General features: G+C 32.8%; 4 protein-coding genes across 10 annotated transcripts; 3 read left to right on the forward strand and 1 right to left on the reverse strand.

Annotated features, from left to right (window-relative positions):
* The first annotated feature begins 16 nt into the window (after positions 1 to 16).
* On the forward strand, positions 17 to 516 carry LOC112493797. Its single transcript, XM_025081118.1, has 2 exons — positions 17 to 161; positions 245 to 516. Exons 1-2 carry the CDS (start codon positions 88 to 90, stop codon positions 486 to 488), a joined length of 318 nt encoding a protein of 105 aa, XP_024936886.1. The 5' UTR covers positions 17 to 87; the 3' UTR covers positions 489 to 516.
* Positions 506 to 7,025, reverse strand: LOC107263717 (glucose 1,6-bisphosphate synthase). Of its 6 annotated transcripts, none has more exons than XM_025081107.1 (10): positions 7,010 to 7,025; positions 5,440 to 5,543; positions 5,039 to 5,295; positions 4,460 to 4,922; positions 4,183 to 4,370; positions 3,935 to 4,112; positions 3,645 to 3,868; positions 3,453 to 3,558; positions 1,417 to 1,643; positions 506 to 1,100 (listed from the first exon to the last, which is right to left on the reverse strand). In XM_025081107.1, exons 2-10 carry the CDS (start codon positions 5,515 to 5,517, stop codon positions 998 to 1,000), a joined length of 1,824 nt encoding a protein of 607 aa, XP_024936875.1. In that variant the 5' UTR covers positions 5,518 to 5,543; positions 7,010 to 7,025; the 3' UTR covers positions 506 to 997. The 6 variants fall into 6 exon arrangements, with proteins under 6 accessions (XP_024936875.1, XP_024936873.1, XP_015586696.1 ...); XM_025081105.1 differs by lacking the exon at positions 7,010 to 7,025 and adding an exon at positions 6,748 to 6,879; XM_015731210.2 differs by lacking the exon at positions 7,010 to 7,025 and adding an exon at positions 6,165 to 6,302.
* Positions 6,340 to 10,985, forward strand: LOC107263719 (START domain-containing protein 10). 2 transcript variants are annotated; one of them, XM_015731215.2, is made up of 7 exons: positions 6,340 to 6,476; positions 7,028 to 7,195; positions 7,404 to 7,551; positions 7,634 to 7,786; positions 7,897 to 8,021; positions 8,136 to 8,258; positions 8,323 to 10,985. In XM_015731215.2, the coding sequence occupies exons 2-7, from the start codon at positions 7,040 to 7,042 to the stop codon at positions 8,425 to 8,427; spliced, it is 810 nt and encodes a 269-aa protein (XP_015586701.1). In that variant the 5' UTR covers positions 6,340 to 6,476; positions 7,028 to 7,039; the 3' UTR covers positions 8,428 to 10,985. The 2 variants fall into 2 exon arrangements, with proteins under 2 accessions (XP_015586701.1, XP_024936883.1); XM_025081115.1 differs by lacking the exon at positions 6,340 to 6,476 and adding an exon at positions 6,843 to 6,961.
* A 94-nt stretch (positions 10,986 to 11,079) lies between these two features.
* On the forward strand, positions 11,080 to 14,639 carry LOC107263548. Its single transcript, XM_025081098.1, has 3 exons — positions 11,080 to 14,165; positions 14,231 to 14,346; positions 14,483 to 14,639. The coding sequence occupies exons 1-3, from the start codon at positions 11,361 to 11,363 to the stop codon at positions 14,601 to 14,603; spliced, it is 3,042 nt and encodes a 1,013-aa protein (XP_024936866.1). The 5' UTR covers positions 11,080 to 11,360; the 3' UTR covers positions 14,604 to 14,639.
* Positions 14,640 to 14,958: the final 319 nt, after the last annotated feature.

Below are 14,958 nucleotides of genomic sequence, written 5' to 3' on the forward strand. Positions count from 1 at the left end.
ATTTTAGCATGTAATGAAATATTTGTTTCGCAGTACCTACGAGTTATTAATGGACGTGATGTATTTCTCTCTGAAAAGGCTAGACAAATGATACAAAATTATTTTGTAGTTTGTCGACGTGCTAGAGGTGATCAATTGCCATCGTGTTCAATTGAATTAATGTAAATTGCATAATTTTATTATTTATTTACCTTCAATAATTTTCTACTCATATATGACCTAATGGTAATATTTTCATTTTGAGATCTGCATTAGCTGAGAATCATGCAAGATTGGCCTTACGATGTGAAGTTACATCCGATGATGTCGTCGCGATTATTCGTTTGTACGAGGAATCTCTGTGTTATTTGTATGGATATACTATCACACGCCCACCATCTTTGGAATTTAAAGATATTGATAAGATTGATGACCACATGATGATATTTGAAAAGTGGTTGAATAATTATCTTAAATCCCTAATCAGCGACACTGATAGAGAAGAGTGATTTTATAGAAAGCCAAATTTGATTTCAGATACAATTTATTAATTGTATTGTACATAACATCCAAACAGATAAACATTGTTTTATCCTATAATAGATATGTATTTTATAATGAAAAATAATATTTTTGATAGTACAAATTGGAATGACGTAATTTTCTTCGAAACAATATGCATGAGGAACGCTTCTAATGAACATTTTTTTAAACGCAAATGATAAGTGCTAAATAATGACGATCATTACGAATCAAACGATTAGTATGAGAATTTATTAACAGTTAGTTGTGACAGTTAGAGAATGATGATAGAATTGAATTGTATTCTTGACATTTCTCAAAAATATTCTAAAGGAATAATGCGATGACTAGAACAGAATGATACAATTTAGTAATGAGTTTGTAATATGAATTACGAATTTCTAAGTGGTACGCACTGATTATAAAACTACCAAGAGACCAGCAGCTGGATTTTTTCTCTACAACTATTCTGTATCAAAAGAAAACATTACAGATATTAAGAACTACGAGGTATAAGTCCGTTTACTTCAGGTTGAAGGAATTCCGTAACGATAGCCGAAACCATCTCGCTCAATATTCCTTTTAGTTCATTCAGATTTCTGTAACAACGCAATACATTTATGCCATTTTGCATTCATGAAAAAATTACGATTTTAATGGTGTCTTGCTCATATCCTCTGACACTGATTAATTTATTTCATAAATTGTATCAGACTACTGATAAAATGTAAATCCTGTTTGATAATTTCATTTAAACATTCATCCGGTTGAGTCACATTTTCCAACAGACATGCGCATCATAATCGCTTGCAAATGAATGTCAAACTAAATACAACTTAAATTAAATGTAAAATTGCTTTTTGAAAAATATCAATGAAAAAAAGAAACGAACTTGACATCCAGACAAATACTTACTGTTGTTCAGGAGATGCACATAGCTCGCTGTAATATTTAATTTTTGGTTCCGTGCCGCTAGTCCGTAATGTGGTAACCAAACCATTCTTGAACGTAAAGGTAATCATCTGACAGGATTTGGATACAGGCAAAATCGCTTTGTTACCAGGCTTAGTATTGTCATAGCCAGTCGTTAAGTCTCTCACTCCGATTATTGGATATTTTCCTCCGATAATGCTGGTTGGATACTGAAAAAGAAGCAGATAATAGTCACGACGTGTCCTAAGAGGAATACGTTAAAGAATATATATACTAATTAATAGACAGATACATTTTAAAATAGATTTTAAATAGTAATAACTATTGTATTTATTCAAGTAAAATGTTGTACCCCTATTCAGTTATATTGTAAAAAGGATGAATAATTTTGTAAATCTCATTCCATAAATTCAATAGAGATATGGTTATTCGTTTTTCGGTTACGAAAATGTGAACTTACGATATCGCCGTTTCCTCGAAGAACGGTGTGAGAAAGTAAAGAGACTGTACAACAGGTATGGCTAGAATGCCAAGGAGGAGAGAAGGTACAAGTGTGAGTGACGTAAAGAACATATTTGTCAATGTGTTCAGCCACATTGTATCCTTTGACATCTTTGCAAACATTTAATTGATTAAAGAATTTAATCATACAATATACAAAGGTGAAATGTGCATTGATTATTACTTGAGTGAAAACAGCCGCAAGTGATTTATGTTAATATTTCAGGTGCTAATACTCCTAAGTGGGGACGTAGAGACGAAAAACACCATACAAAGCAGAAAAAAATCGTATTAGCAAAGGCTAACGAAACTACGTTTCAGATAATAACAGTATAACAACAGTCTAATAATTCTATTCACAAAATGAAATACTCAAAAGAGATACTCCATTCAAAAGAAATATAATGGAAACAGTGTGAAAGGAAAGTAAACGTCAAAACAAGTTAGAATCAGCATATAAATAGAATGAAGTTGGATAATTTTTGCAAGAGGTTGTAAACTTCACGCGTACACGTTAATCACAGTTGAGTGTACTAGTCGCAGTTTTAATGTACCCTTAGAATTCACTCTTTAATCCAGGATTGAATTCAGACATCCCGATATTTCCAATGTGTAATACGTGCAGTAAAATTTTCAGTGAGTCATCCTGATAAACAACAATTCACTTTTTGTAAAACGAATATTGAATAGCACAATTATAAGAACTCGTTGGTAGCGTAATCACTTGAATGTATTCTTTAACAAGTTTCAGTCTCGACTAAGTCCACTTTACAATAACTTCGTATAAGTACTCCTTTTTGTTCGTGCCAATTCGATAGCTGATAATGTAGTGGTGATCTGTCCTGTTGGGACAACAGTGCCCACCTATTGATTGGTTGATCCTAATCTGGTGAAGATAATAGAATTGAAAAAAGAACTACTTTGTGATAAGATATCAACGGTAGACTAAAGAGGGATATATTACTCAAGTCTTTAACAATAATTACTGTTTTACGATATGCTATGAGTTTCTTGGTTATTTTATGCTTCGCCAAGCGTTACGACACTGCGGGCACTAGTTTACCTTGAAGACAAACGCTACTAGATAGGGATTTAAACAATTTAATACTTTTCACCACTTTGACGTAATGTCCGATGATGACTCAGGTATCACCGACGAACTTTTTTTTAAATGAATTTGCATATGGCGACGCGCATAAGCATCACAAATATTGCCCTCTGACTTGTAAGATAAACAAATTAAATTCCAGTCTTTTATAATTAATTGTTACATAATGTTATTATTTCATGCAATGCGCAATACTGTATATACAATTGCTTATTCCTTATGGAAAACTGTTAGGCATGCTTTTATAGAGAAAGTTTATCACATCTCAGCCTACCAGATATTTACGTATACAGAATATAATACAATTTCGTACTATCAATTTTAGGAAGAGACTCTATTTAATTAGTATTTAAAAGTTTTTATCATCGAAAGATTGAAATTTAGTTTGAGTAATGAATAAGAGACTTACCGAATTAGGTTTTCCATTGTGGTTTCTTAAACGTTCAAAAATGGCTTTAATCGTTTCCGGCTCGTGACAAATCCAATAAGAATTATCGCTGATGTGATGACCATATCTGCATTTTACATTGAAATTCTTATGCCCACATTTAAGAGATGTATTATTCCCACTATAAAGGGTACTTAAAATGTCAGAACTTACTCCGCGTATAGTTCGTCCAGTTTATCAATAAGTGTAAGGCCCATAGTTTCAAGGTAAGCTGCCATTTCGGCCACACGCACTCCAGCACTAATGCCATCCTTATCAAGGACATTTGAACTGCACATAAAACCTATAGCCTCTTCATAAGCAAATATAACATCTTTACCGTTCTGTATCAATTCCGTAGCCTTATTGCCCATCCACTTGAAACCCGTTAAAGTCTCCTAAGAGATCACATTCGCTATGTTATACTTTTATACTGAAGATATGAGTACAATATTTATGCAAACCTCATATTGGAAGCCATCCTTCTTAGCCATTGAAGATAATATTTTACTGGAAACCGTGGATGCAAGCATGTACGTGTTACTAAGGTCGGCATCGGGATGCCGAACTTGATAAACATGTAACATCCACCAACCTAATAATGCACCCAATTCGTTGCCAGTAAATACTCGCCAATCTCCACTATATAAATAAGAATATATAATTTTGCAAAATAAGCGTATAATACGTAAAAATGACCTTGGCTGCTTACTTTTTGGATTTTACCGCACAAGCTAGTCGATCCGCATCTGGATCGTTGGCCAGAATTATAGTAGATTCATTTAAATTAGCTGTTTTTATACTAAGATCTAATGCACTCTTTCCTTCTTCAGGATTAGGAAATTTAACTGTAGGAAATTCTGGATCTGGATTTTTTTGTTCTTCAACTACTATAAATGGCTACAATTTCAAAGCAAAATATTCAAATTTTTTAGTGTGTGTATCTGGGTACTAGTGATGTTTTCAAACTTATATTGTAGAAATATTACCTTAAAGTTAGCAGCTTCAAAAGCTGCTACCATATAATTATATCCTACACCGTGCATTGCAGTGTACGTAAACTTTAATATCGTATTTCTATTGACTTCTGGATATAAAACATCGTCTTTCAATACTGCATAGTATGAGCGCATAATTTCTTTCAGAGGATCTTTATAAAGTGGGCTATCATAAATTTTTGATACATCCCAAGATGCATCTAAAGGTACAAGATTTGCTAAAATGCTTTTTTGTATTCCTTTGTCATGTGGTGGAATAATTTGAGCTCCATTCTGCCAATAAACCTTGTATCCATTATCTTCCTTAGGATTGTGCGAAGCTGTGATCATTATGCCAGCAGCACAATTGAATGTTAATACTCCATATGGAATAAATGGAGTAGGACAAACAGTGGAGTACATGTAAACCTTAATGTTATTGTTTATGAGAATCACAGCTGTTAGTTCTGCAAACCTAAAGTATAGTAAATATTTAAAATTGTGTAAACTTTATAAGGAATATAACTATGTATAATGTTTATGCATATCAATAGAAAAAAAAAAATTTATGGCTCTTGTTCAATTACTCACCTTTTGCTATTATAACGACCATCATATCCCAAAATAACACCCTTATCTTGAACATCAAAAATTGTGTCCAAAAGATATTTTGTAAGACCTTGACTTGTTTGCACAATAACTAAATCATTCATCTGACTATAACCAGGTCCCATTCTGCCTCTAAGGCCAGCAGTACCAAATTCCAGTCTTTTAAGAAATAAATGGGATAATTTTTTAATATCTCCATTATCAATATAATTCTGAACTTCTTCTGCAGCTTTTGGATCCTATGGGGCACATTTCATGTAAATGATACAAAGAATTTTATGTAACGATTAATTAAAGGTATAACATTCAATTAACCTTATATCAATTATACTTTATAAATTTTTGAAATTATTAAGAAATAACTAATAGAAAAAATTAAATACCTTATTCCAAAGTAACCATTCTTTGATCTTCTCATCTAAGGTTACATTCCCAGTATTCACAGAAATATTAGGTGCCATGATAAACAATTCTAATTAATATCCTTCTGGAAAAAAAGCAACAAGTATTTCTTCAAATTTAGTTAAAAAATTAGCGCACAAAATATTTTGTATTCGAGAAACAATGGCGCTGAATTTATAAAGGTGAATCAATACTAGCGTTTGAAATGAATGAATGTAGCAAACCTCAAATAAATATATATATATTTTTACAGGTTTATTATCAAAACAAAACAACATATTAAACTATTCTTTTCAGTACACAATATTTTACAGACAATCCTGTTTCCTAATTAACTATAAATCAATTTAGTTAATATATACGCAGATGTCAGGCCGAATGTATTGGTTTGCGTCTGCTACGATCTCAATGATATAGGGATTATCGTATCAGTTCTGTATTGCGTTTAAGAATATCTTTGATATATAAAAATAATACTCGCAGCAAACGTAATTTTTGAACCGTGGCTTGTTGGCATTAAACATTATTTATAACACAACAATGACGACCGGTAGGACCTAACCTGGCGAGAATTCTGACGTGCACAGTGACGTCTTAAAAATGACAACTGTCAAGCATCAGCGTCAATCAGCGTGTCGGCAATCTGGCGCCGGGCACCCTATGTAGTCCCTTAATTAATTGGATTTAATCGATAAATAAAACTTACGAGCCAAGCAGAAAGCTATAAAACGTATGAGATGGGACGCGCAGGTCTTCTCTTCTTGGGTGGGAGGGTAGATTTTACCGACTCTCGCGGCACCGATGATTTTACCGTTGCCTTCGCGTACTGACTGTTCCTTCTTATTATTAGTCCATTTTCAGTTTTTACGCTGCCGCTTAATAATTCAGTTACGCGAAATTTCCTATCGTATGTTACATTCGTCGACCCGTTGATATGACTCTCTTATCGTTTATCTGATCCGGCCGCGTATCTTTATAGTTCAAGAACAACCGTGTACGTCGAATATTGCGTTAGACGGTATGTATATATTTTCTACTTAATTTCCACATATTTTATTAGTAACATATGATCTTTGTTATTGTATTCTTATACAATTAAATACATGTTACGTTAGGTTAAGGGATACTTTTTCAGCATGAAAATTTATTGTTTATCACGAGCTATACTACCTTTTTTCATATTTTTTTCAATAGTTTCTCTTATTGTCATTCAATTTCTATTTCACTTTCTTCTTTTATATTATAAATAGAATGTTTTGTGATGTCATGCATTTATAAATGGTAAATACCTTGGATTGTCAGTTAGATTTAAGATCCTTGAGCCTTGAAAATTAGAAACAATATTTCTTATGTTGTATATAAGAAATTTAGACTGATAAAACTTAGATAATTTACAATAGATTAAAGGCAGCTTATTCTAGCGTGGATAAAACAGCAAGTATTAGGCAATAAGCAACATGATTCATTCAGTGGACATAAGATAATGTAACTTTATAGTCCCAGGTAAAAACTTCTGCAAATCAGTAGTTGTATAATGACCCATGAATATACCTGTCAGTTTGTGTGTAGGCTCTGAGTACAATGGATATTGGAGTTGTCAAGATTGCTGAAGACAAAGATTTTGAAAAGTTGAAACGACTTTACGATGACAACAATGATTGGAGGCTGGACTACAATAAGCCTGATATATCTGTTTGGACCAAATCTGTTCCAGGAATTAGTTTTCGTATGGTGAAAGTAAGTGAATTAAAAAAACTTTTGCTGTGTTTGTTGTTGCTAAGCAGATAACATGCTTACGGTGATAATTGAAAGAGATAATGTTCAAGACCTTTGACAACATATGTTTTAAATGCATGACCTCGTATTTATTTAAAAAATCATATCCATTGTGTATTTTTACTTGAAATCTTGTGCTTCGTCGTAAGTCGATGGATGCTCATTGTAGATAAGAACAAGATTTCCTGATGTCATGCCTGAGACCTTGTACGACGTTCTGCACGATCCAGAATATAGAAAAGTCTGGGATACGCATATGATTGAGTCGAAAGATATAGGCTTTTTTAATCCTAATAATGATATTGGTTACTACTCCAGTAAGTATTTTTAGAATTATCTTTCGACTCTGTTTCCACTGCTTTTGCATATCTAAGTACATTATATATTTACATAATTTAGTGGCTTGTCCATCACCATTGAAAAATCGAGATTTTGTACTGCAGCGGTCATGGCTCGATACAGGATTGGAGCAGCTTATTTTAAATCACTCCGTTTTCCATAAAGATTACCCACCCAGGAAACATTATGTAAGAGCAACGTCATATCTCACAGGTAGGTACATCCTCGCTAGAGATTGCTTTATCGCAAAGTTACTGGATATTTGTAAAAACAAAAATGTTTTCTATAAAGCCTCACTAACCTTTTACATTAATATTTCTTAGGATATATCGTACGACCTTCTTTAAATGGGGATGGTTCAGAATTGGGGTATGTTTCGCATACAGATCCTCATGGAAAATTACCTGTATGGCTGGTTAACAAAGTTACGCAGATATTTGCACCAAAGGTAAGAAAGATTTATATAAAATAATATGTATTGATCTATTTTATAGTTAACTCTTACATTACATATTCTGGATTCCATCTTTCGACTAATAATTTGTATTATTTAAATATACAGTTAGTAAAAAAATTGCATAAAGCATCAGTAGGTTATCCAAGTTGGAAATTACAAAATAATCCAAATCTTAAACCCTGGCATTATCCTGAGCAAATAACAGCACCTCGAATACAAATCGAAGATGTAAGTAGTTAATGGCGCTATTACCATTAAAAACAAAAATCCATTTTGGTTCAAATAATTTCAGTGTGTAAAGTCATTGGAAGAAAAGAACTTGAAAAATAATTACGTCGACGAATCCGAATTAAGGGAGGCACCGAGTAAAGAAGTTTCCATAATGGACAGTGATTAGCATTTATAAATAATTATACAAGTAAGCCTTCTCGTAAATAAGTGTTAGTACCGTTGAATCTAGTCCATTCGGTACAGTATTATAGTTCATAAAATAATGTGATCAATTTGGTTGACACCATCATAAGGAGTTCTCATATAGTCCTATTTGCGACTAGTTACAGTCGATAAAATATCAACATGTGACACACGTCGAGGCCTGCTTTGCATTAGAAGCTAATTTAGATGTTTTTGTGAAATCGTCGTTACACGGAGGATGGAAAATTTGCATAGATTCTTCGTGCTTCAGACATCCCTTAAAAAAACGTGACGCACAATATAAAAGGTATATTAAATTTTCCAAGAATCTCTGGGTACTATATCCATTAAAGTAATATACTTACATAAGAGGAAGAAGAAGAGAACACACAAAAATTGAGATTTTAGACCGTATTCAGAACTCGCTCTTAAAGTCACTAACAGCGTCGCTTTTAGTTAAAAGTCACTATGAAAAAATTTAAGAGCGCGTTATTTGCACTAAAAGCGAGTTCTGAATACGGGCTATGGTGTCTACAAATTTCGTAAAGCAACAACAGAATTTTATTCGAGCAGAATATATGTCTTCGTATATATATACTGATGTACCAATTATATTGTGCGTTTTCGAATCTTATTGCTCATCATGATTAGTAATGATAAGAGCCAAAAGAGGTTCACGGCTTAATGCCGATAGCTAAACACTTATGTCAAAGATCAGGGAATTTTGAAATTCGTATTACGAATATACCAGCGACATATAGATATCGAACCCCCTACATGATAAAGCTAAAGGAATAAAAAACAGTTCTGTACAAAGTATTTATAATCGAATATTCTATTTAACGGAATGGATATTGCTTTCAATCTTAAAGTTTTGAAACTTGGACATGTTTAAAGGAAATGAAGAGTATAGTGTATAACAGTCGAAATATATTGATTCACTGTGCGATCAAAGCATCATGCATGTTTCTAATTCTGTTTCATTTTGATGTTCTTTAAAATACGTAAATATAGCAGCAATGTACAGGTGCTAAAAATTTACATAGTTTTAATAAATATCTCAGACTTTTCATTTCAGTTTCACGCGGTTTACTGTACTTCGATTAAGCAGGGTCAATTTCTATATTTACCCGGTAAACATTGGAACACTTGGAAAAACTGTGGATCGTTCTGAAAATTTTGGAGAATTTTTTAAGTAGACAATGTTTTCCAAACATTCCATGTTTAACGGGTATTTTTCTCAGATCAAGCGCGTTTCTTAGATCTCACTGTTCTGCGTGCAAATTATTATACCTGTATCTTGCATCCTGGACATTCACTACTTTAAAATGCATCTCTATTTTGTAATCATAATTATGTACTAGTTTTCTGTACTTTTCTACTGCGAATACGCAGGCCTACTTTGACTGATACAACAGTATATCGCTTTTTCAATTCTATCGAAACTTATTATACTTATAAGAAAATAATTATTTCACTATTAAGTGATGATATGATATGATATATTGGTTTAAAAAAACTGTGCACTCGTCATTTATTAATGCACCATAAACACCGTCTTATCTACCAACGTTTCAAATCAACAATTTACACGCCTATTAAATTTTATCTCCATAGCGTGGACGACAAAGAATTATTTCTCAAGGCGTTTCTATATGTCGAGGTGTTAGGTTCGGCGACATAATAATTAAAATCCGAGCGTCAATTTAAAGACAAATAATTAGCTTAACTCCATTTTATTTCATGGCGCTAACCTCGCAGTTTCGCTGTTATATAATATTTAAGCGAGATAAATTGTTTATTTACTTGCAGAAACGAAGTAGAACATATTTCTTCTGTCGAATTGACTCTTCCATAATCGATTCGTATATACCTTATAGTACTTAATAATATGTTTATATAACGACTCATCTCGATCACAATTAAATATTAAGTAACGTATACGTATATCAAACCCCTCTTTCGTGAGATCAATATAATCATTGTTTCTCTACTAATTGAAAAGTACGTATATGTACACAATCTAACAGTACTACTCGACTCGTGAGCCTTATTACTCTTGTATTACTATTTGCTACATTATTTCGCTTCCTATATCGTTTTCTTTCGTGTAATCTATAATGGAATGAAATTCCGTGTTTTTTAAATCATTTAAGATACGTATTGAGAAATTGGGCTGTGGATACAATAAAAACAGTTACTTGCAATATAGTAAAAATCCTTTATTCGGTTTCATATAATTATGATGTACAGTCCTAAAGTCTAAGAGATCCTCTTTAAAATCCTGTAAATAGCTTCGAAAATTGTGTCAAGGCTCATTAGTTGTAACGTATAGAAATTTTCTGTGAATCTTTAACGTCGGATGAAATTTTTGGAAATATTTTGATGCTTAGAAGCAGACGTTTGAGGAGTCACGTTGAATGGTTTAGAGGTTTGCGATGACATTGTATTAGCCAATAATACATATGAACTGCATATTCACACATTGTATATAAATAATTATACATGATACAAATGATTATAAAATTGGTTAAAAACTTTCAAACTTTTCGTTTCGTTATTTCATCTCCTTGATCCCATGCTTGATCGTATGTATTCTGAAAATCGACAGAACATCTTCAAATTATAAATACCATATCCGGAATGAAATTTCCCACAATTTCAATCGATAAAAAATTTTCAAATGTTCCCTGACTACTCTTCAGTCGGCTTTCGATTTAAAAAATTTAACTAATCCCATTTGGCATGAAAATTAAACCGGCAAATTTTATATAAAAATGGACTTTCCAGGGGAAATAGAGTTAGCTGCAATTGAAAGACAGATTTTTAACTCATTACTGCCGTTGCGCAAATAATGAATTATATCCACTTATCATAACCAATTAAAATTTATGCTGGCTTCAACAAAACGGTATCATGGATAATGCAGTATTAACTACAGGAAGTGAGAATTTACTGACGAAAACTAGAAAATCTGTCAGTCTTGCGGACAACGTCGTGATTTTAAATAATTCTGCCAGAGCTTCGAGGAGTTCTGAAAAGTCTGAGCAAAGCGTGACAGATAACGGACCATCGAGTTCAAATACTTCATCGAAGAAAGAATTGCGTAATGCTGGCTCAAAAAGAAAAGTACGCCGCGTGACCAAGTCGGTACACTCAATTCCAAGCAAAAATAATAATAGAGTAATAAAATCGACTCATCGTACTTCCAGACCTTCGACAAGAAACGTTTCTGTTTCAACTTTGCTTGAAACGAAAGATCGTTCCACTTACGTGGATACATTAATTATCACAAATCAGAATGATTCACGAGTTTTAGCATCAGCATCAAGTATTTCCACCTTGGAGAAAAATATTTGGAGCGCATCGTCGCAGGAAGAAAAAGATAGTTTTAGTACACAATCGAAAGAAAGATCCGATAAAAAAATCACATGCGATGGGGTAACGGATTATTCAAATGAAAGGAGACCTAGTAATTTATCATTTATCCAAAATGTTTTTAAGAAACTCAAAGATAAGAATAGTCAAACCCAAAATGCACAGAATAAGAAAAATTTAAATAAGAAGAATGTATCGAATTTTAAAAAGAGAATTTTACGATTACTTAAATCGACTGGAAGATCAAGGACACACAACCAGGCGAGTTCGATCATTTTTGATGAACTAAACAAGGATTCGGAGGGTATCAAAACGAGAACAGAAGATAGTAATGTTCCGATTAAAACTCTATATACAAATGAAAAACCAGTCAAAGAAGCAGAACTGTTAATGTACCCTTTATTGAACGAAGTAGAGAAGAGAGATATATGCGAGACAAAAAGCACTCTGTTTGTGGACAATGAACAAAATTTGTCCAATTCGTACAAGAACGATGCGTTTGAATGTATTATGAGAAAGGAACGAACCTGGTTGGCGGAAACATCAGTTGCTGATAAGGATCAATCCAATAAGAAGAATAAAACGGTTTCTTGTATACCTTTGCTTAAAAATCCTTTAGATTTTCTCGAAAAGCGTAAGAAAGGTTATGAGAAAGTTTCTAGTGAAACACGTTCCAGTAACGAAGAATTAGTTGGTGTTAAATCAAATTCTGTTGAGAATAATCAAATCGCATCACAGAAGAGCAGTTTAGGATCCGATTTTAAAAAAGTTAGTACTGCATCGAAGAAGGGCTCAGAAATAACTGATAATGCTAAAATATCTGGGAAAAATTATGCTTCAAAGGATCACGATGTATTGATGTCATCTTTTCCGGTGCAAGAAATTAATAGTGATAAAAGATCATTAAATAATCGTCGAAATATCACGGAAACTGCGGGAACAGAGATTCGAAAGGTGGAACCATCGACGTCTCAAAATAATATAAAAACGTTAACGAAACATTCGACAATAGATATTTTAAATGATACCATGAAATTAAATTCAGAACAATATTACGGATGTAATATTGGATTGATTATATCTGATCCAATGATAAATGATATGAGACAAACTAAGTCTTTATCAAATATCTGTTCAAAGACAACTTTAGATTTGAAGGATGTAAAAGTCCAATCTAATCCTCGTAGTAACGTGAGTCAAAATGAAATTTCAGTAATTAACGAAGGAATTGACAATAATTCGAAATATCAAAAATCGGGCAAAATATTCGAAACCAAAATTCTGGGAAAATTATTCGCAACGCCTGATCCAAAATCAGGCAAAAAATCTAAAAATAAATTTATCTCTGGATTACATCCTCGATCACCAAGATTAGACGATATTTCGAACGTAAAAGAAAAGAGTGAAATAATATGCCAGCAACAATTGATCGAAGAAATAATTATTAAACCGTCATCCGAAAACGAAATCAGCAAACAAAATGAAAAATTTCTTCATGAAACAAAGTCTACGATTTCAGATCATTCTAACGAGCGTTTAAAAAAATATCAAAACGACGAAATATATAGAAATGAAAACTTTATTTCCATATTGCCAGAGGAGACTCCGGTGAGGAATTTTGATTTGACTAAAACTGATTCTGCGCCGCTAAATTCCGAAAATTTATCTACGTATACGCTTCCAATAGAAAACCCAGTTTCAAAATATATTGAAATCCAAGAAAATCTTCGATCAAATGATTTAAGTACGTTAAGTGGGCCTGAGAAATTAAAAAATGCTAGTACCAATAGATCTAAAAATTCTCTGAAGGCTCTGATATTACGACATTCAAAATCCTCTAAGAAATCTTCGGATAATAATGTGCACGATAAAAGGACAAAAGAGAAAAAATTAGAAATTGCTACTGAACAGGTTTCCCATATCGCATTTAAGGACACAACAAAATTGCCGGAATTCATGACGCGGAAGAAAAGAGAATGGATTCAAAATTCAACAGAGATTTTACAGAATAATAAACCTTCAATATCAACAAAAGATTCAGTACAAACATTCAAGAAAACCTCATCTCTACTTTCGCGAATATTTCACTCAAATCGTAGGACTGTCAAAAAAATATATAATAATTGCTCTAATTCTCATTATCCTACACCAAGCGCAGCAGACACTACTATGGCATCTAATATTGTCACTCTTGGAGAGGATATAACTCGTAAGAGTTCTAACATTAATCACGTAACTGTCAATGATGCAGCAAGTACCTCAAAAGTTTTCTTCGACAAGAATTCAGTGATGCAACAACTAGGAAGGCATTCAAAGTCAGCAGATTTGAAAAATGTGAATCAGGTACATCAATTATACAAAATATTAATCTCGATTCTAGTATGCATACTTATAAATGATTCCAATAGGATGGATATGTGGAAAAATCTACAGCATCAATGTTCAAAAGACGTTCTTCATTAATTATGACAGTAGTATCCAGTGGAAAAACTACCAGCCCCGTAACAGCAGATAGTAGCGAGCAGTAAGTGCAAATTATATGACTATGTATAGAATTACTATAACACAATCCTAAATTGTAAACTATAATCACAGTGATTAAACATTTTCAGTAACACTTACTGAATCACTATTCATAAATATATTCTCGTTTGATGCAGATGCTATTATTTTTATTACTTCCTGGGACCGCCATTGGATGTGGCGCTAGTGGACATCGTAACGGTGTTAAAGCAACTCATCGACAAAATATCAAGTTGTCAAACACATAGGCCTAGATAGAATATATATTTTTTAAGAAAACAAAAATTAGAATAAAATCCACACAACGCTATTTACTTCTAACATCTTCCTTCCTGTTATCTAGGCATTATCACCAGATATGAATCATTTACATTTTATTATTTGATGGTATGGCTTTCAAGTGGCTGAGCTATACAATAAAATTTGATTATATTAATTCTTATCTGTAGTACCACAGTGATAATAAGACTAACCAATTTGAAAGCGTGTATTTGTTTTACATATTACAAGAGGATGTTAATAGTAAGGATAAACATATGGCTGCGTTGAGAAATAGCGTCGCTTAATACTACATTTAGTATATCCATGCAGTTGTACGTGAGGAGTTTACATG

This window comes from Cephus cinctus, unplaced genomic scaffold, assembly GCF_000341935.2.
Source record: "Cephus cinctus unplaced genomic scaffold, Ccin1 Ccin1_scaffold0160, whole genome shotgun sequence".
Classification (NCBI taxonomy): Eukaryota; Metazoa; Arthropoda; class Insecta; order Hymenoptera; family Cephidae; genus Cephus; species Cephus cinctus.

Bases quoted from the DNA above. Each gene is read 5' to 3' on its own strand.
- LOC112493797 (XM_025081118.1), top strand. From the start codon at position 88: ATGATACAAAATTATTTTGTAGTTTGTCGACGTGCTAGAGGTGATCAA. The intron at 162-244 runs GTAAATTGCATA...TTTCATTTTGAG, and splicing joins TCGTGTTCAATTGAATTAAT to ATCTGCATTAGCTGAGAATC.
- LOC107263717 (XM_025081107.1), bottom strand. From the start codon at position 5,517: ATGGCACCTAATATTTCTGTGAATACTGGGAATGTAACCTTAGATGAG. The intron at 5,296-5,439 runs GTATTTAATTTT...TGTGCCCCATAG, and splicing joins AATGGTTACTTTGGAATAAG to GATCCAAAAGCTGCAGAAGA. The intron at 1,101-1,416 runs GTAAGTATTTGT...GCGTTGTTACAG, and splicing joins TGTGCATCTCCTGAACAACA to AAATCTGAATGAACTAAAAG.
- LOC107263719 (XM_015731215.2), top strand. From the start codon at position 7,040: ATGGATATTGGAGTTGTCAAGATTGCTGAAGACAAAGATTTTGAAAAG. The intron at 7,196-7,403 runs GTAAGTGAATTA...TGCTCATTGTAG, and splicing joins TTAGTTTTCGTATGGTGAAA to ATAAGAACAAGATTTCCTGA. The intron at 8,259-8,322 runs GTAAGTAGTTAA...AAATAATTTCAG, and splicing joins CTCGAATACAAATCGAAGAT to TGTGTAAAGTCATTGGAAGA.
- LOC107263548 (XM_025081098.1), top strand. From the start codon at position 11,361: ATGGATAATGCAGTATTAACTACAGGAAGTGAGAATTTACTGACGAAA. The intron at 14,166-14,230 runs GTACATCAATTA...TGATTCCAATAG, and splicing joins ATTTGAAAAATGTGAATCAG to GATGGATATGTGGAAAAATC. The intron at 14,347-14,482 runs GTAAGTGCAAAT...CGTTTGATGCAG, and splicing joins ACAGCAGATAGTAGCGAGCA to ATGCTATTATTTTTATTACT.